The sequence below is a fragment of the Chiroxiphia lanceolata genome, chromosome 4, assembly GCF_009829145.1.
Source record: "Chiroxiphia lanceolata isolate bChiLan1 chromosome 4, bChiLan1.pri, whole genome shotgun sequence".
Lineage (NCBI taxonomy): Eukaryota > Metazoa > Chordata > Aves > Passeriformes > Pipridae > Chiroxiphia > Chiroxiphia lanceolata.
Window position 1 is genome coordinate 74449093 of NC_045640.1, and position 20143 is coordinate 74469235.

The 20143-nt window shown below is 47.9% G+C and overlaps 1 protein-coding gene and 1 long non-coding RNA gene across 2 annotated transcripts; one reads left to right on the plus strand and one right to left on the minus strand.

Annotated features, from left to right (window-relative positions):
* Positions 1 to 349: 349 nt before the first annotated feature.
* LOC116785718 lies at positions 350 to 12086 on the minus strand. The gene is made up of 6 exons (XR_004356662.1): positions 11796 to 12086; positions 10008 to 10109; positions 7392 to 8790; positions 4719 to 5011; positions 3167 to 4081; positions 350 to 1115 (listed from the first exon to the last, which is right to left on the minus strand). It is a non-coding gene; the product is annotated as an uncharacterized LOC116785718 (long non-coding RNA).
* Positions 9528 to 15399, plus strand: CCNG2 (cyclin G2). Its single transcript, XM_032685613.1, has 7 exons — positions 9528 to 9906; positions 10840 to 10977; positions 11818 to 12068; positions 12215 to 12293; positions 12375 to 12473; positions 13264 to 13469; positions 13589 to 15399. The coding sequence occupies exons 1-7, from the start codon at positions 9796 to 9798 to the stop codon at positions 13719 to 13721; spliced, it is 1017 nt and encodes a 338-aa protein (XP_032541504.1). The 5' UTR covers positions 9528 to 9795; the 3' UTR covers positions 13722 to 15399.
* The last annotated feature ends 4744 nt before the right edge of the window (positions 15400 to 20143 follow it).

The window sequence follows — 20143 nt, forward strand, 5'->3', positions numbered from 1 at the left end:
CAAATTTTTTTCTAACCTAATTTTTTTTTTTTTTAAATGCGTTTGGGACTGTGTTACAATACAGTACAGTAGAGACCAGGAACAGAATAAATACTTGGCATGCAAATCCTGGCATGGTGAGGAGTGTCAGAATCTTGCCACACCACCAGAGGTTGAAATGAACAGATAAAAGCAAGAAGTTCAGAGCAAAGGCAACTCGTTTTCTTTAAACTCCTTCCAGTGTCTGTAATTACTGGCTGTTCTGACAGCACACAAAGGAGGATTTCCTCTAGAGATAGTAAGCACAGTGACATAAATCAAGCACAGAGAGAGCATAGTTGTTTTTTTTTTTCAGTTTATTTCCTGACAAATTAACTCTGAATCGGTTTGCTAAAAATTCATCTGTCACAGGCTTTTTTTAACCCTTTCCCTAGTAACTTGTAAGGCTGAAATGAAGGGCTATTTTTGCTGCGGCAACCCCTCTATGCATAGGGTGAACTGCTCTTGGAATCCAAGCCTGCCATGTGCTGCTCCCTTCCATTTCTATTAATTTTCATCTTGACTTTTCAGACTGAGAAGGTGCAGAGAAGGGCAAGTCCCACCAGAATTTTATCTCGCTTTCACAATTCCATTCTAATTCTTCTGCGACTCGTTGCTTAAGGGTCGGCGTTTAAGAAGTCTGTAAAGCTGTGGCAGTTTTCCAAGATCCCACTGGTGGTTTGTGGCAGTCACCACAACCAAGGGATTTAGAGAGACACTGCTGGGAAAGAGAGAGAGGCAGCCAGCAAGAATTCCGTGTGTTTGTCCAGGGAGAGACCGAAAGAGGCAACATTGAACCTAGAGAAAAGAAATGACCTTGGTGATTGCAATGAGGCACACCTGGAGCACGGCCACTGTCCAACGGCAGGCAGGTGTTCTGCGTTGGACTTGATGCCCTGGACAAAAACTGGATGTCTTGGAGCAGTGTAAGGACTCCCAAGGGCCATGTCAGCCAAGGGAGAACACTTTGGTTGCAGGGGTTCACAGCCAAAAACTGAAATGTGGAAAAGGGATCTCGCCCTGACGAGAAGGACTTGGGGGTGCTAGTGGATGAGAGGCTGGACAGGAGGTGTCCATGTGCATTGGGATTGTTCAGCCTGGAAAAGAGAAGGCTTTAGGGTGACCTAATTATGACCTTCCAGTGCTGGAGGGGAGCCTGTAAGAAAGATGGAGAGAGACTATTTACAAGGGCCTGGAGTGACAGGACAAGGGGCAACGGCTTCAAACTGAAAGATATTAGGTTTAGATTGGATATTGGGAAGAAATCCTTCCCTGTGAGGGAAGTGAGGCCCTGGCACAGGTTGCCCAGAGAAGCTGTGGCTGCCCCATCCCTGGAGGTGACCAAGGCCAGCTTGGACAGGGCTTGGAGCAACCTGGGCTAGTGGAAGGTGTCCCTGCCCACGGCAGGGAAGTGGAACTGAGTGAGCTTTAAGGTCCCTTCCGACCCAAACCATTCTACGATTCTGTGTATCCTTGCAGCAGACATTTCTGTCTATTTTTGAACACCCTTCAGGGAAAAAAAACGGATGGTCTTGTGGTTTGGCTCTGTGTGGTGCTGTGGAGACCCAAGTGCTGCTCCCTGCCTGACTTTTGACCAGTCAGTTAAACGCAGGGATGCAAAGGTTAAGGCTCATTTTCATACCCACCCAGCTTCGGTGCACTCAAAGTTCAGCAAGGGCTCGCAGAGCTCGAGGAGTTCAAATCTGTGTGCAGACAGCAGCTGCACAGCAAGGATAGATTCACCCTCGTGTTGGGCAGGCTGGGAGGCTACATTCAAATAGTTTGTCAAGAATCTGAATATCCCGAGGGGCTGGAAACATGCAAACCTGTAAAAACAACTGCTGTTTGGGTTTAGCTGGTCAGGTACGCTCTGTGACAGAGTTATCCAGTTATCCCTGTGGTTTTCCTTGTGTTTGTGCTTTGGCTCCAGTCATTACATAACTTATCTATATTTATTGCTACCCTATGATCCAAGCAGGCTTTGAGCAGCCCAGAGGAGGCAATATTGATGTTGGTTTAAAGAACAGAATCTTTAAAAAAAAATAATGGAAACAGACTCTCAGGATTTCTTGGTTTTCCAAAAGCTGCAAAGAAAGTTAAACTCCCTTTTCTTTGTGAGAGGCACAGTTTGCAAGTGTGGAATGTTGGGAAAAGCTGCAGAAGGTAACAAGGAGAATCCTAAAAACATAGTTTATGGTGAAATGACCTGGCAAGGCTTTGCTCAGCTTCCAGGGAGGAAGTGCTCGTCAAAGAAAAATCATTGGCACATAGGAATTCTCCCAGAGGAATGAAATGGGTTTGAGCAGTGAACTGTCTGATCTCTGTGAGAACTGAACTATCCAAAATCGTTAGCTAGTTTTGAAAAATCTTACCCTTTTTTGTGCAATGAATGAACCAATGGAATGCTGATTTTCCCAGTAAGCCGTGTGGAAATCAGAATATACAAATTATTAGGCTGCTCTGCCTTATAAGTACATCGGCCGTGCTTGTTCCTACAGGCAGTAATTAGGTGCCCTTTGAAAAAAAATAATCCTGTCTTCCTGGAGAATATGTGGCAAAGGACAAAAAGAAGCTAGATGCAGGCTCCTTCGTTTCTCTGAGCTCAAATGTGGATTTGCACCGCAGCTGTTAAAGGCTGTTGACCTCAGAAACCATCTGCAGCAGAATTACAGGAGTGTCACCTCGAGTGGAACATCCCCACGGCCTCTGAGGACTTCGTAGCCGTTCCCACCCTGCTCTTCCTACCAGCAGGAATCTAAATTATTTACTAGGGAAACAAACCCTTGCATCTGAGCTGCACAAGATTCCCTCCCTGTCTGTCCCCAGCACGGAGCTTCTCAAAACACCGAGACACAGTTCTGCTTTCCACCGGAGCTGTGAAATACGTGCTCACATTTAGCAAATGAAGCACCTCTTTCACCTCATTCAGTGATTAATTCAGAGAGGAGAACTGCAGGCACTAAATTAACCTTTTTACCTGATTTAGTTTTACTAAATAAACAGCCCCATAATGCAATTTTCTCAACCAGAACAGCTATTTCCTGCGGTTTGCTTTCCTATTTGGAACGTGTTCCATTCCAAATCTATTTCATGTCACTCGGTAACAGTAATGCCTTCAGACTGTGTCCCTTTTCCCTGGGGATCGCACCTGTAAATCCAGCATTCTTCCTAGAAAATAGATGATTAGTCAGAAATGGCTGTCACAGCATGCAGGAGCACCAACAGCAGATAGCAATGTGCCTCCTCCTCAACAGCATTCCCCATTTTACCTTTTAGTATTGGGAGCGTGGATGACACGGGGGTGTCAATTAATATACAGGTTTTCTTCCACTTTTCCCTTCCAGAACATCAAAATTCCTTCCTTTTCTCCGTTGCTTTTAATCAGCTGACTGTGGTTATACTGCACTGTAGACATCATCGTTAATAAGTGGGTAGTTTATGTCCTGGGGAGTTGATATCAGCACTGCAGGAGGTCATAACCTTGCCCAGTGTGTGGTGTTGCTGTGCCACTTGTAGCTGTGCCTTTTCCCGTGGATCCTTTGCCGCCCTGTAACAGTGATTTTCACTTTTCCATGTGGATCAGGATCGTGTTCACTGAGGGTGCATCTGAGAAAGTGTATCTGAATTAGCTCTTCTGGCAAGTGTCAAGGGGATGTTAGTGAAACGTGCCTGGATACGGTAGCTTAAGACACAACTATGCTGGAAATGCTCTTGCAGCTGTTCCTTGGAAAACATCTGTGGGACTGGGCGTGGAAATTTGTACCTCTCTGTTCACACCAGCACAGGGCAATTTTCCTCTCGTGCAACAAAGTATAAAATTATTGGGAAATAAGGACATTATGCACCAAGGGACATGAAATGACTAAAGGTAGTCATTTAGAAAGCAAGGGGGGGGGAATGGAATATTCCTTACTGGCACAGGAATAAGATAAGCAGACTCCACAAGAATTCCAGTACTCCAGCTTCTAGTATTTGAGTAGGAATAACCACTTCTCCAGACTCAATTACTTGCATTTACAGTTGGAAAAAACCTTCCATCTGTGACAGTCTGTGTTTGTATTGTCTGATAAAGGGAAGAACATACAGGTTGACGTTATTTCGTATTTATAATGAGTGATTGTCCCTAGGCAAAGTGTAAAGGACATTGTCCCAAAGAAGTCAATTTTAGGAAATGACATACAAGAATTTAAATAACTGTGGTAAAGGAGAGAAAGGAGTATTTTGTTTTGTAAGTATCTTCATATTGTCTCGTGGACTCTTTGTGCAAAGGGACCTCGGGCCTCTTAGAGTTTAATCCCAGTTATAGAAAATGAAATGTTAAATTAGAAAATAAGTGTTAAATCATAAAATAAATTTACAATATCCATTCCCAGCCCTCATAACTGAGTGCTTCCTAGCAAATCATTTTACTCAGCAGCTGCCTGGTTCTACAGGCAGAAAGGTGACTGCTTCTCTTTTTTTTTTTTTCTTTTCCATGGGTTAACTTTTAATGACTAATTTAAATTCCATTTATGCAGAATCCCTATGATTTTGAAAACGCCTCCTGCAATTATGCACAACTACCTTTCCAAAAAAAAAAAAGGAAAAAAACCCCAACTTTCCAAAGCTGTAAGTACAACGCTGCCTAGAATTATCCTGTCAATTAAATAAAAGAACCCACTTAAAATAAGTGACAGAAATACACAGTGAATTAAACGCACCTTCCAGTAACAAATGGTTATGAAAGGAGACCTCTGAGCAAACTGCTGGTTCTGTGGTCATGCTTGGACAAGCACAAGGCTATTGAAACACACAGCTGCCTTTCAGACAATTTAACTTGCACTGAAGGCAAATTATCGCCGTTTGATGTCATTCTCTTGGCTTCTCAGAGATTCCCTTCGCTGCACAACAGTGTTAGGGGGAGCGGGACTGGGGCTGCAGCTCCAGCTGCCCATCAAACTCTGCCTGCAACGTCCTCCTGCAGAAAATGGGCTTGTGCATCTGGCAGTATTAGCTGAAAAAAGGGCAGGGACAGATATTTTAATAGGCTTGGAGAAGCAGTACCGGGTTCTGGCAATAGCTGGAATGGGAATCGGGGAGGACTAAGACAAAGGGCGCCTAAACCCACCCCCTACAGAAGTCATGAATAATAATTGCAGTCACTGGGTAAGCTCTGAAGTGTGTCACAGATTTGGAGTCTTTCCTGCTTCCTCCCTTTTTCTCAGTGCCCAGAGAGCAGAGTTTCAGCAAGGTGGGGCAACAACAACAACCCATGAGCCACAAAACAGCAGATGTTCTTGCCGTGGCCCTGGTGAAGTCACCACGAGTCCCTTCCCCTTGGTGCTGTCTGCACGTGAGGGTTTGCACTGCGCTGGGGGTGACGTTCCCCCTTCCTCTTCCTATGCCAGAGCCCTTTCCAAAGCCTCCAAAACGAGACTGGATGATGTTAAAAATATAGGTTGCGCTGGACTGTTGGCTCTTTGCTCCAGATCTTTCCAGCTCTGTGTAGAGAGGCCTTTGTGACACCACAGGCTCACCAAAGAGCCACCTCACGCTCTCCAGGCTTTTCCTCACTCTCTCTCAGTATCAGGGATCATGGAATTCTGTGCTTCCCAGCATACCCTACATGGGCTCGCTCCATGCTGTGAAATAATAGACAGGGGCCTGTCCCTGGTGTTATTTCTGGAACAGAATCCTTTTGTGTCAGTGAAGACTTGGAATTTCCTTCACGATTCGGGATTTTAGCACTACAAGCGATTGAACTTTTTAGCTGCGTTTCGCAGGTTTTCTGCCAGCCACTGGGAATAAGGACATTTTCTAGTACATTTTTGGATTCCTCTCCTCTAGTAATCTCATCTTGGGAGCCTTGTCCCAGGACTGTGGTGCAGCTGTGCTGGTATAGAGGTATTTATATAAATAAGGCAGCTTTTACTTTCGGTAAGCAGAGTATGTGGTATCAGTACATGGCAGATTTATTTAAGTGAAAACTTACAGTCTGTCCTAAACTTATTAAGTTTCCATTGATTTGTGTTTGGGTCTTGTCAGCTCAAAATGCTTTCTGCTCTAAGTCTCCTGAGCAAACAAGCTGGGTTTCTTTTTTCTGCCCTCTCCCTTCCTTATTCCAAGAGCTGTTTGGAAACTTGGGGTGTGGTCTCTGGGACTAACAGACTCTGGATTTGTCCGTGTGGCCAGTGAACCTCTTCCCCAACACCAACCTCCTATTTACATTATTCCTCTATTGGGAAACCTGTCTCTTCTTTTTTTTCTTGTGGGCAGCATGTAATGAATCTGAATAAATTCATTTATTTATGAATGCTGAGCCTGACTTCCATGGGCACGAGGTGAGGGGTGTGGAATTACACTCCTCTGGACAGACAGGAGCTGCACCGGTGGGGACATTGCTCCTATGGCTACTGGAGGATCAAATGCCACTTCCCTCCGGGGGCTGCTGTCTGGGGGACAAGGTTTTAAGTTCTGACAGACCTATGAATCATTTCATCTCTTTGAATGTTTCTTCCCAAAGGGCCTGGTGAGGGGAAGCCCGTGCAGAGGCTTTTGATAGCTTGTATCCCCAGGCACCGGTCCCACTGCTTCTAAAAGCAACAGAATCTGCAAAACATTTCTCAGATACGTATACATACCTGTGTGTACATGTACAAAGCTGTGGAGCCTCTGTATCTGTTTTCTAATAGGTGCATTTTGGTACAGAAATGCAACTCTGTGACTTCTGCCTTCCAGTTGCCAGCACTGCTGTTGTCCTCCATATCAGGGTAATGGGGCAGCAGTGGAGCACTTGGATTAATTAGTGGCCATAAATGGTGTGGAGCTCTTTGGTTGAGTGGTTCAAGGGAACTGTTGTTCCAAGTGACCCCCGTTTTCCTTCCGTGGGTGGGCAGGGTGGGCAGACTGCTTGTGTCTGGAGCGTTAATTACTCTGTGTCCCTTAATCAGGAAGGTTGTAATCCTATTTCGGTGTGGAGATCCACATGCCACAGCGCCCAGTCAGCGTCCCTGATATCATCCCCTGCCAGTCAATACACAGCCATTAGCCATCCAGAACTATTCCCGAGGAACTGCTGTGCAGACATGCCAGGACAAGTTTTGCCAAGCCACACTGGAAGGCAGTTTAGCAAGGCTGGTTAAAATAATCCCAGTTTAATGGGACATGCATCTTTGGGTTCCCAAAGAATGTCAGGCAGGACTTGCTGCTCTCTAAAGCACAGCATGTTACAGAACAGATAAACTGTGTTTCCTCAGAATATTGAAAACACTTCTCAAGCCCTCCCCCCCACATTCACACTCCCCTGGATCCCAAATAAATGCCACATTGAAAGAAAATTATTCCTTGCATAAGTGGAAAAAAAAAGAAAACAACAACAGATTTTGTTTCCTGACCTCACCACGACTCCTCCTTTGCCCACAACACTCCATTGTTCTGCCAGGTCCAGACAGCACAGGGAGCAGACTCCTTTTGCCTGTTTTTAATCCCAAAGCTGGAGTCCATCACTTACGATAAGGATCCTTGGGGTTCGGTGGGTTTTTTTCTCGATCCTACTCACCTGTTTGCAACAAATGAGTTAATCACCGAGGAACAAAGATGAGGCAGGGATCCTTCTCTCCCAGCTTTGGGAAGTGAGCCATGCTCTGATAAGAGATTTCCCCCCTCAGGTTACGTGATGTATTGAAGGATAATTTTTCAGTGTGTTCTATTAGGTTTAAATTAGTAAAGGGAAAGGAATGCATGTGTTCAAGTAGGTGTCTGAATTGGTATTTTTAGAGCTGTCATGCTCTGTGCTTGCAAAATGAACCTTTTCTGTCCTTTAGGTAAACTGGAACTTATGTTCCACTATGTTGGAGGAGGACGAACAGCCATGTTCCGTTTCTGTGGCGGCAAAGTACACTTCAGAATGTGGGGGAGAAATAAAAGGAGTGACCGCCCAGGGCATTTGGAGAACAGAGACTGGAGCCGAGAGCCTCATCCTGTAAATGTCACCTGGATGATGTCACTGCATGGAACCAGTTGGAAGCTGGTTCCACTCACAATTGTTAACCATTTTTCAAACTGGAGCAGATCCACAGCTCCCACTTCAGAAGCTACAATGGCTTTTGTGTGTCCCCCCCCAGAAATCATCTGGTGCGCCGGTTCGTTCACCGTGTGATGGGAGGGATGCTCGGGTGCAGCTGGTGGTACCTACAGGAGCGCTGGCCCCCGTCAGGAATTACCCTGAGGAGAAGTCGCGCGTGTTTACGGGAATCTTGGAGCGCTTGGCATCCAAATAAACTTGAAGGAAGCGTTGGCCGTCATCGCTGGCAGAGCAGACAGGGACTGTGCCTCGAAATAGCGCTTGGCAGGGGAATGCTGCTGACGGCTCGGTGGAGAAGGCGGATTTGCTTTTCCAGACCGAGACATTTCATAAACAGTTTCTGTTTGTTGGAGCTGTGGAACCTCACTAGATCAAACCCAGTCCTAATCTGCTGGAGCCGCCTCCACAGGCTTTTGTCTCCAGTGTGTACACACAGCCAGTCGCTGTGGTTTGGGTCTGTCCTAGGACATCTATCCCTTTGTGTTTATCCACGAGCACGTTGGGGCAGCCCCACAAATCCTCCAGACGATGGGGTTTTTGTTTTATCTGGTCAAGCTGCAGGCTGAGAAGGTCTTTGATGCAGCCTCTGACTTAGTGGCCGACCCACCATCTCCTTCCTGACACACCGAGCCTTGGATTCACTCCACGGGGATGGGAAGCTTGGAAGTGCGCATCCCAAAAAACTCTGCCACACCAGGCTGTACGCAAACCTGTCGATCTGAAGCAGGACGCGGAGGGGTTTTAAAATCCAGGCGGGTGTTTGGAAGCCTCAAGGAACAGCACGAGGAGGAGGGTCCCACAGAGATACACATTAAACCCGCGGGGGCTGAGCACTCGTCCTTACCCTGCACGGGGACACGGGATAAGGCAGGACGGGCGGGTGCGGGGGCACAGGAGCTCTGTGTCACACGGTGCCCGCCGGGACCCGCCGCGGCCTGAGGGGGCGCGCGCGGGCCCCTCGCGGTTGCCGGGGCCCGGAGCTGTGGGCGAGGCAGAGGCAGAACTCGCCCGACCAATCAGGAGAGACCCGGCCACGGCCGGCGGCCAATCGACGCCAGTAAACAACACACCCCCCACCCCGCGGGGCGGGGCGGACCAATCAGGGCGCGGGACATTTGGGCGGTCTTTTCAAAACGGCCGAGGCGCCGCTAGCGGCCCTTTAAAGGCGCAATGCGGCCCTTCTGTGTGTCCCTCCGCGCGGCCTCGGCGTCCATCCGGGGCGGCGCGGTGCCGCCCCGCTACCCGCCGAGCCGGAGCGCTGCCGGGCCGCCGCGCCTTTCTCGGACCTCCGGGAACTCTCGGAGCGCCGCCGGGCCGCGCGGGTGTGATCGGACTATTTGTCTTCCGCGCGCCGCCTCACCAGCGGGAATCGCTCCGCTCGGGACAACAAAAGGCGTGGGCGGGGCCGCGGGGCCGCCATCTTGGAGCGGGGCCGGGGCGGGGGCTGCAGCAGTGGCGGCCGGGGGCGGTGTTGTGATGGTGCCGTGACGGTGCCGTGACTCCCCGCGGGAGTCTAGGCCGCCCTGCCTGGATGCGGGGCCAGCGGCCGAGCCCACCCCCGTCCGCGCGGTGACGGGAGCCGGGCTCGCCTCCCCCTCCCCGAGCGCTGAAGGGCCGCGGGGGGGGCCCGGCGCCCCCTCGTCCCCGGCCTGCGGGGCCCCTTTGTTTCCCAGGTGCGGAGGGGAAGGAGGAGGAGGAGGAGGAGGAAGGGGAAGATGGGCAGCGAGGCGCTGTGGCTTTTCAAGCAGCTGAACCTCCACCTGGAGCTGGAGGGGCGGTTCCAGCCCCGCGAGAAGGGGCTCAGCCTCATCGAGGCCGCCGCCGAGGTGGGTGAGGAGGGCCCGGGCCGCTGGGCTGGCAAGGGGGGTGGGGGCAGAAAATGCGTGGTTTTAAAGAAAATTCGAGGTAACAAGTGGACGTGCGTTACCTGCGAAAAGTTAATTCTTTCCTCCTTATACGCCGCTTGCCTTTTGTTTTAACTCTGCTTTCATTCGTAGGTGTTAACGTTGCATTTTCCAAGAGCTGCGACCTACAGGGGAAGCAAAATATTTGGGCGTTCAGTGTTTATTGTTTAGGTTTAGAGTGAGCACAGGAGCAAGCGGTTCTGTATTGTTTTCATCAGGGGAGCCTCCCGCCACCGCAGGGAAGGTGGGATGTCAAGCGGCTTTTCATTAGCGAGGTCTGGGGAAACGAACCCAGAAGCGCTCAGTGCTTTGACAGCAAAATGTAAATTGACCGTAAACATCTCCACGTAAAAGACCAAAGTTCCTCGGAGTTCAGGGAAGGCTGCGTTCCGTCGGGTGCCTGGGAGGTTTTCTGGGGGGTGCAGGGCCCTAATGTTTAACAAAAACAAGTCCCTGAAACGAGGCTGCCTGTTTGTTGTGAAAGCAGAGTTGTTGTTCCTTAAATATTGACGAGCAGGCAAACAGCTCTGTGGTCATCTCTAAGGTCAGGAGCCGCTGTGTATGCCCGCACTTGGTAAATAAGTCTGAAATATGTCTTTACATAAGAATTGGAAACGTGGCTGTGCTGAGTGTTGCTCTGGTGAGACTCAGGACCTGGCTGTAACCTCTGTACCTTGGGTGTGATTGGAATCTCAAGTGTCTAAATTTTTTTTTAAAGTTAAGTGAAATAAAAGTGTCTGAGGAAAAAAAATTGCTTCTGTTTGATATAAATAAAAGATGATACAGGGAGTGAGTGGTTCTGGTCACTGCTGCTGCTGCCACAGAATAATCCTGACTTTGTCTGTCTTGCCATAGAATGAAAACACTCTGTGTCCAAGACAAAGGAATGCCAAGGTGGAAGATCTTTGGAGCCTGACCAACTTCTTTGGATTTGCAACCGAAACATTTGTTTTGGCTGTCAACATCCTGGACAGATTCTTGGCCCTTATGAAGGTACAAGTGTGGCTGTTGATTCATTCTGTGCTAGCAACAGATCTGGAGTCTCCTTTGGAAACCTGGAATACAGTTCTTTTACCTCTGAAGACAAGTAGCAGGTTGATTTATTTCTCTAATAAGTCTGTAACCTTTGCCATGTAGATGTTTAAGAAAGGAGGAATTAAGAAAAACAAACTTATTTGTCTTCCAGACTGTTTCTGGGTACTGTGCTAAAGCTTAACTTAGCTCTGGAACTGGTACCAAGTGATAAATGTCCTGGTTGTTTTTATCGTGTTTGTGCTGGTTTAAGGCAGGAAATCTGAACCTAAAGCAGTTCCCTGTTATTAAATCAGCAGAAAAACTGAAGTTGCGTCAGGTTTGTGGTTCTGACTGTCCTTGAGGTGGCACAAAATGGGTGGGAGAGAAGAGCAGAGGCAGGAGCAAGTTGTGGAGGGATGGGGCTGCCTGGAACAGGCTCAGACTGGATCCGTGTGGGCTGTCAGTGAGGGAAGGTGAGCACTGCCGCTCGGGGAAGTGAGGAATTACAGCTCTCACTGCAGTGGATTTGTGTAGTGATGTGGAACGGCCCGAACAGAGGCTGCTCAGCTCTCCAACTTCACTTCCTCTGCCCTGGCAGATCGATGCTGCTTGGTGGGCTCTGCCAGCTGGGATGTGCTGCAGCTGCACTGCTGCAACTGGTTTTTGGCTGGGGGCGGTGGAGGAGCTGGCTGACACCAGGTTTAGTTGAGATAAGCGAGTCCTTGGCTGTTGAACTGTGAATATTCCGGGCGCTGTTGCCGTGCAATCAGGGTGCTCGTGGGGAGGGAAGTACTCACAGTGCTTCCTGTGCTTTTTCAGGTGAAGCCAAAGCACTTGTCTTGCATTGGAGTTTGCTGCATCCAGCTGGCCGCCCGTGTCGTGGAGGAGGAATGCAACATCCCCGCTGCTCCCGAGATCATCCGCATCAGCCAATGTAAATGCACTGTGTCCGACCTGAAACGGATGGAAAAGATCATTTCAGAAAAGTTGCACTTTGAATTTAAAGCTACTACTGCCTTAACCTTCTTGCACTTGTACCATACTATTGTACTCTGTCATACCTCAGAAAGGTGGGTGAGCCCTTTTTGCCCCCCTGATTCCCTCCCAAAGGGTCACAGCGTTGGCTGTAGAGGAGGCAGCTCCTCAATTTTTTTACTTCCTGACAATGGAATGCTTGTTGATCCACCTCCTCCTCCTCCTCTTGGGTGTCTCACAGGAAAGAAGTATTGAATCTGGACAAGTTGGAAGCACAGCTGAAAGCTTGCAACTGCCGTCTGGTCTTCTCTAAAGCAAAAGTAAGTAGAAGTAGTTTTCTTTAACTTCTAGGTAGGGTTATGATTCTTTTTATATTGAGTGCTGTTTCCTTGTCCTTTTAGCCATCTGTCTTGGCCTTGTGCCTTCTCACTCTGGAAGTTCAGATGTTGAAATCTGTGGAGCTGCTGGAGATCCTTCTGCGTGTTCAGAAGCATTCAAAGGTAAATACTGTCAGTGGATTGTTTGTCCAGTTGCTGGGGCTGACACTGTAAGTGGTGGATGATGTTACATTTAAGGGACCCCTTAAGTGGGTCCCTGAGTGTGTTTTTAGAGGTTCAGTTTGGCATCAGCTGAAGGAAGCAATTAAAAAATGTATAAAATCAGGAGAACTGCTGAGCTGGTGCCCGTGCACTGCGTGCTTTAACAGGCAGCTGATTGAACTTGTGCAGCTCTGGCTGTGTGTTCTGGAGAAACTTCCAGTCTGTTCTGGGACTGCTGGGCTGGTTATTTTTTTTTTCCTGAATAGCTGGACCCGAGGAAACAACATGGAGCTGTGTCAGGGGAGGGTTAGGATGGATATTAGGGAAAGGTTCTTCACCCAGAGGGTGGTCAGGTGTGAAAGACAGCAGTTGTACAACCCCAGTTTCTTGAGGGGTGAAAGTAGTTCCTTAAAGGACAGTATTATTCCGTTTTAAAAAGGAATTTTAAAATTTTTCATTCCATTTTAAAATGGAATAACCTCTGTTTCACTTATCCTCGGGAAGTGATAATGAAAACGTTAACAACTTGACAGGCAAACTGTCAACTCAGACTTGAACATGGCCTTGTCTGGGAGGTGTGTAGGAGTTGGTGGGAGTTCACCTTCAAAAGCAACTTTGACAAAGGTATCACGGTCATGACTCACTTATCTCTCGAGTGATGTTTTTTCCCGGGGGGGTGAAATGGAGGGGTTATCTTTAGAGCCCGTGCGTAACAGGCTAAATAAGTTCTTTGGGTTTTGTTTCTTTTCAGATAAGTGATGGTGACCTGCTTTACTGGAGGGAGCTGGTCTCGAAATGCCTGGCAGACTATTCCTCCCCTGAGTGCTGCAAGCCTGACCACAAGAAGCTGGTTTGGATTGTTTCCAGACGAACAGCCCAGAACCTCCAGAACAGCTACTACAGCGTTCCCGAGTTGCCAACGATTCCGGAGGGGGGATGTTTCAACGGGAGCGAGAGGTTGGTAAAACTGCCACCACCCGGTTCATTTGTTGGGAGTTCTCCTTTTCCTGTAGCGTTCATGGCAGCTCCCTGTCACTAGGCCTTGTTAAAATGACCTTTCCCACTGTTCCTTCCAGTGAAGACTCCTGTGAAGACATGAGCAGCGGAGAGGAAAGCCTGAGCAGTTCTCCTCCCAGTGACCTGGAAGGCACCTTCTTCTTTGAACTCAAACCCAAACCCAAGTGGCAAACCCTCAGCTGTGGGTCTTAGCATTACATCTGGACTGTATTAGGTTGAGATCTCTAATGCACCATAGAGTCTTTTGGCAATAATAAATAAGGTGGTAATCTGTAAACTGTATTAAGGCAAAGACTTGCTGTGGTATATCAGTGCTTTGAATGCCTGCCTTGATTTTTCTTGTTGTTGTAATTTTAAGGAATTAAAAACAAAACACTTTCAGGTCCCCAGATCAGCAAAAAAAAAAAAAGTTCTTGTATAGCTCTGTTGTCAGCAGCCATGAATGTAGCCCTGTACCTGGTGGTCCAAACCCCTCAGCAGCTCAACACCTGAGCTTACTTCAGGGTCTTGACTGAGAAGCATGGAGCAAGAGTGAGAGGCTTTCCTGGAATTTAAATGTGCTCCATGGGGACAGTCAAGCATGGGAGTGGCCCAGGAGGAGCTGTGCAGTCCTTGTCCTGGGATGTTCTTGGGTTTCAGCATGACAAACACCCGGGCTTGGCTTGAATTCAGCTTTGACCCTGCTTTGAGCAGGAGGTTGGCCTGGAGTCCCTCCTGAGGGCAGCTCCACTCCCTGCTGCGGTGGGATTAGATCCAGCGGGCTGAGTAGGTTGTGTGGAATGGTGTGTGTACATAGTGCCAGGCCGGAATGATTTACTCTCCAACGGGCCAAACACAAACTGCTTTTCCTTTTCAGCAGGGTCTTGAGTTGTGTACTCCAAGTAGCAATTTTTTGAAGCTTGGCTTTTATTAACTTCAGGGATCCCTATTTCACACCAGGAGTGTGTGTGGTCAGCAGGAGTTTTCTAGTCAAATCTAGTTTTCACTGAGACAGTACAAAGTGCGTGGCCAGGAGTAATTTCATGTTTCCTTTAATACGGCTGTTTTTACCCTGAAATCCACATTGTATACTTCAGTGTCTTTCCAATCCTAACATGTCAATCCATGCTATTAGCTTAGACTTCTTAACCTGGTAAACCCTGCTAAGTCTACATTCCTTTGAATATTTAACCCTTGTAGTTGTTTTTCAGTATATTCATGTTATTGATTGAGTCATAATCAGACTTGTTTGCATGCTGATGTGAAGCAGTTAGTGCAGGAGAAGTTGGTATTATGCAGTAATATCAGGTAAATGTGATGGTGAAGTAGTTAATGTAACGGTTTTTCCTCTGAACTGTGTTATCAAAGCACAAATTGAAGTATGATGGTGTCTCTCCGTGGTGAGAGCACGGCTAAAGCGGATTAAACGAGCTCAGAATCACGGTGTGAGGCTGTGGTGGTGCCAAAGTAGAAATGAAGGAGCAAACAAGCTAAAAAGCTGTTCCGTAGGTGCAGGCGTTGCTTTAGGAAGGTAAGAGTGATGCTGTTCAAGTCCATAACTGTTATGTGATTTCAGTTTTCTAAAAACAAACAAAACAAGTTTACAAAAAATGTATATGAAAATGTAAATTAAAAAAATGTACAGGAAAAAAAAAATTTAAAATTAAAAAACCGAGCAGAAAATACTGTATTTTTTTACATTGTATGTAACTTTTTGTAGGTCTGTGGCATGTAGATAGTAATTTATTGTGTACTCTGTATGATACAAATACTGTACCTCTGAAGACTTCTTGCTGCAAGTCTCTGCTCCCTTCGGGAGTCCTTGGGTGAGGAACCTACTGAGTCTTGTTTCAGTTGAGAACAAAAATAAACCAAGTGCTGTATTTGTTAACTGCTGGGAGTGGTGGTTGGTCACTTTTTTTCGTGCTGTACATGGTGTATGATCCTGCAGCTGGATTCCAGATCCCCCAGGAGTGCTGGTGAGCAGCTGGCGAAGAAAAGGGAGAGACTGCAGTACCGGATGGGAATCGCCTGTGCCAGGGGAGCCCGTCTGCCAAGGGAAATCCTGCCCCGGATGTTTCTTCATGGCCTTCATAGCTCCTACTTTTTTTTTTTTAAACACAGGAACACACTACAGGAGTTCTCACTTCCCACGTGGAACAGGTGAGAGGGATGGACGCTTGGCCCGGGGAGCTGTGTGTGAAAGCCCCTTCTGACTAATAAAGAACTCGCACGTACCACTGGGAGCTGATCACAGAATGCAACTGTGCCTCCTGCCAGCGCTTGCTCCCGAGTTTTCAGAGCACCGGTTGCTCGCTGTCTGGTGTTCTGGCTGCTTTGAACATGAAAGAGATGTTCAGCTTCCACTTCAAAGGTGCCCACTTGGGTCACCTCAGTGCAGCCTCGCTCGGGAGCCGGCAGGAACGCGCGCGCGGCGTAGGTGGGCTCGAGCAAGGTAGGAAGCCGTGGGCGATATCCCTGGGTTTACACAGCTTGGGAGGTTACCGAAGCTCGAGGTGTGCCATTCAGCCCCTTTTAAGTTCGTCCTGGCCTGGAAGAGCGCTGTCAGGCTCACTTCTGTGATGATAATTCAGGTTTCGTAATGTGGTTTGATAATTTAGGCTCCGCTTTGATTTTTGCCGGGTCAGGTGGCTGCGGATCCCTCCGAGGGGGTTTGCCTGGCTCCCTTCAAAGAACGGGAATTTTGGGGGTTGTTTTGCCTGTTTTTAATGGCAGAGGAGTGCACGGCTTTAAATGCTGTTTGGGGCTTGCTGGTACCACGTGGTGGGGCTTGGAAGGCTTGCAGGCTCCAGGGCTGGAATACGTGCTCGTTTGCATAACTGAGGTGGGAGGGGGCTGAGAGGGAATGCTTGTGTGGGGAAGCCATCCCCCGGGACAGCTCCCAGCTGCATCCCGGTTTTCTGGGATGTGATTGCCTGTGCTGCCGAACCTACTGGAAGTGTAGTGCTGAAGGTTCACGTGGGTTTCTGCTCTCCTGTGGCTGGACTGGGCCACAAGGGATCAGTCGTGGAACCATTTCTGTTCCCAGTGAGTTGCCATTCCATAATTAAATAATGATAATGGCCTTTTAAACAGGGAGCTTGACTTCCCCACCGCCCGATGACATATAACAAGTGACACGGAGCAATAAACCATTCAGAATAAATCAGTCAGTGTGTTCAGACCCTGGTCCTTAACAGCTCCCCCTTTTGCTTCTGATGGAATAAGAAGGATGTTCCTGTCAGAGCTTGGAGCGCTCTGTGCTTGACTGTAGCGTGAAAGGCTGAAACACAGAGTAAAAGGGAACAGTTGCTCTGAACATCAGCGCTGCCTCACGATCTCGGGCCATTTCTGTGCTTGCACTAACAGGGGGGTGAGTTATTCTTATGATCCCCCGTGGCTGTCAGGCCTTTGAAGCCCAACAAAATGTGAGTCAGTAAATCCTCAGTGGACAATGAGAATTATTTATTTCAAAATGTGGTGCAGCTGTGGAGCGTCACACACTACCGTGCTTCATGGCCTGAGCCCGTGTCTGCTTTTAGTAGTGCACCTACTAAAAGGAGAAAGTTGCCATAACAACTGAATGAAATCAATTAGAGTAATAAGCAATTAAAATCTCATCCTTAGTGTTGCATAAACATAGCATTTTGCTCATGAATTATTACTAATCTTGCCTCTAGACCTGTACGTTCTGGTTCTGATTTGCAATCTGAACCATTTTTGAATTAATGAAGCATTTAATTTCTCCCTCAAAGAGTGCTGGTGGGGTTTTCTTTGGCTGTAGCAAGTACATCTTCATCAGGGATGTGAGCACTATTAAACATCTAAATGAAGGAAACACTTGTGATGGGATTTCCAGAGCGCTTGGCTCTGGCTTCCTTCCCACCCAGTCAAGTCAAGGATTAGTGTGTGGTGAGAAATTCTGTCCCGGGCCTGGAAAGGCAAATGCAACTCCTTCCTCTGTCCCACACTTCCTCCCGGACCTCCTGTGTGTTCCTGAACCTCTGGCTTCCTTTGCTCCCCCTGGGCAGAACAAAGCCAGGAATAGCTCCTTGCTGAAGTTCTTGGTTGTCAAGGATAAATCAGCTGAACCCTTGTGGAAAGGTGGGATGTGTGAGGAACCAGGGCTTGCAGACTGATTTCTGTAGGAAGCAGCTGAAGGCTTGACTGTTAAATAAACTCCTATTTACACTGTGCTGCCTGTGCTGATGTACATTTTAATCGGGGTTTATCTGAAAGGTTTTCAGTACTGCCACAGTTGTTGGAAGAGACTTGGTGTAATGGAGAATTTACCAACTCTCCTGCTAAAAAAACCCATATTTAATGGGTTTTTCCCACAGTTGCCATGGAAGCCTGCCTTCGGAATGCCCCTGGGGTTCATCTCTTTAACAAAAGGTCCACCTGAAGTCACAGGGCTGGACTCTTTCTGCATAGCTTCGAGTCCTCAGAGGGTTAAAGCCATGCTGGCTCTGGTCAGAAATCATTTTCTGCTTCACTGGGGTCAAAGCTTTTATGTTATTGCCTCCTTTAGATCCTTCCAGGCCCATCTCTCAGACTCTGCACCCTGTGGGGCCCTTCAGCCAGCGCTGGCCATCGCTCGATATTGTTGCTCTGTGATCAAGTTTATATCTTCTGGCATCACTTCTTGAGCTGGGAGCAGGGAGTGACTTGGATTTTAGTAAGCAAGAGTACGTGACAGCGCCCTGTCATCCCTCAAGGGGTGTACAAGAGGCACATAAAAGGCTCTGTGGAATGCCTTGCTCCTCGGGGGTGTTCGGTCGGCAGCCCTGCAGGTCAAAGTCCTTTTTCGGGTAGCTGACATCAGCGCACGCCTCTCTGTCCTTCCCCTTCCCCGTGCCTCAAACACAACCTCAGGAGGCAGAGGTGATCTAGGGAGGCAACTTGGATGCCAAACTGGAGCAGCATTTTTCCTGCTGCGTGCAGAGAGGGTGATTTTTCCATCTGCCTCTGCTTTCCAAAGGAGTCGGGGAGATTTATGAGCTCCGAAACCCAGGTCTTGTACATCCTTAGGGTTATCCCAGAGGGAAGACTTTGGATGTAAAAGATCTAATCAACACCTGAGTTTTGCAAATGTTTGCTTGAGCAAGTTCTTATCTCTAGTAACAGGTTTTTGGAAACAAGAAGGCAAAGTTTTACTGTGGGCTAAAAGAGAACCAAGTCAGAATGCTCCTGAGCTTCAGGAAGTCTGAAATTCAAATCCACACTTGGATTCTGGGCTAGTCTCCTAATTTCCATTTCAGAAGTGGAAATACCTTGCCAGGAGTAAGTGGCCAGACCTTGTGTCTTAACAGCAAGTTGTGAGCAGACAGATAGAAGGAAGAATCACAAAGTGTAAGATGGAGAATCTCTGACCATTTTATCTTTAACCACAAGCAATTTTAAAGCTCACTAGTGATGCTGATTGTATGTGCAGGGAGGAGGATCCAGGCTGGGGCACAATTTCCAGGGAATGAGGGTTTAGGAGAACTCATTTCCCTGCTCCACCAAGGCCAGAGAAAAGAAGTCAGACTCTGTGTATATGATTTTCTCATTAAAGGCCTGAAAATAAATTCCAAACTCATTTGGAAAGGTATCTAAGTGTGCTGACTTATTTGAACCTTGTGATAGCATTTCCATGCCCTTCTGGGTAAGAGCACAGGACAATTATTATCCCTGCAAGTGCTCTGAAACTCTCAAAATGCCTGAAGTGCCTTACAAAGACCACAGATATGCTATAAAATATAAAGGGGCTGTGGCTGTCTGTTATTTTTTAATGGAGGGGGACAATAGGTGTGGGTGGGAAGGTAGAGAGGCAAGAGCAAGGTTAGAGGAAATGAGGGGTGTGGAATTCATGGGAACTGGCAGGGAAATGCTCTCATGTAGAGAAGAAATTGCAGGAAGACAGTCAATGTGGAGAGAAAGGGTTTTGTAGTGGACTGGATGGAAATCAGCCTCTTCCTGGGGTTCAGCTTCAACAGCACCAGCAGAAAGGAAACTTCCACAGGTGGAAACAACCTGCAAATAAGGAGATCGGGGTGGGGGTAAGAAAAGAACCTCCCAGACTGATAAATTGTCCAGGACAGAGGTTTTCAAGTGCAGCCTGCAGGGTGCTCGAGGCTTGACAAGCCTCTATGTGCAGCCTTTCAGGGGATTGTTTTAAACCATTATCTGGGGTATTTATTGCACTGAGGACGAAGGATACGTGACCTGAGTCTGGCAGCCCCTCTGTTGGAGAGGGAGCCTGTGAGCAGGGCTAATCCTGTAGGAGGGCTTTTCCTAGCAAGATCTTGCTACAGCTTTCTCTAGGTATGAATAAGGGCAGTTTGAATTTTTTCACCTCCTGTCCGTTTTAATCAGTTTTCTGAACTCCTATCTCTGTTTCTCACTGCATCTGTCCCAGGTAACCTGCCACAAAGCAGCTGGAACAGTCAGAAACTACCCTGCATCCTCTTCATCATGGTTAGGGAAAAACAAGCTCAGCCCTGCATCTGTGTGGAAATACGAACAAGCAGGAAAAGTCTGGCTGCAGAGCCCCTCCAGCCCTCAGGGCTGTGTAAAATGGGTCACTGGAAGTGTGTAAGCAGAATGAAAGGAGAGAGGAGAGCCTGTTAATCCTGGATTTTTTGGCTCCTTGG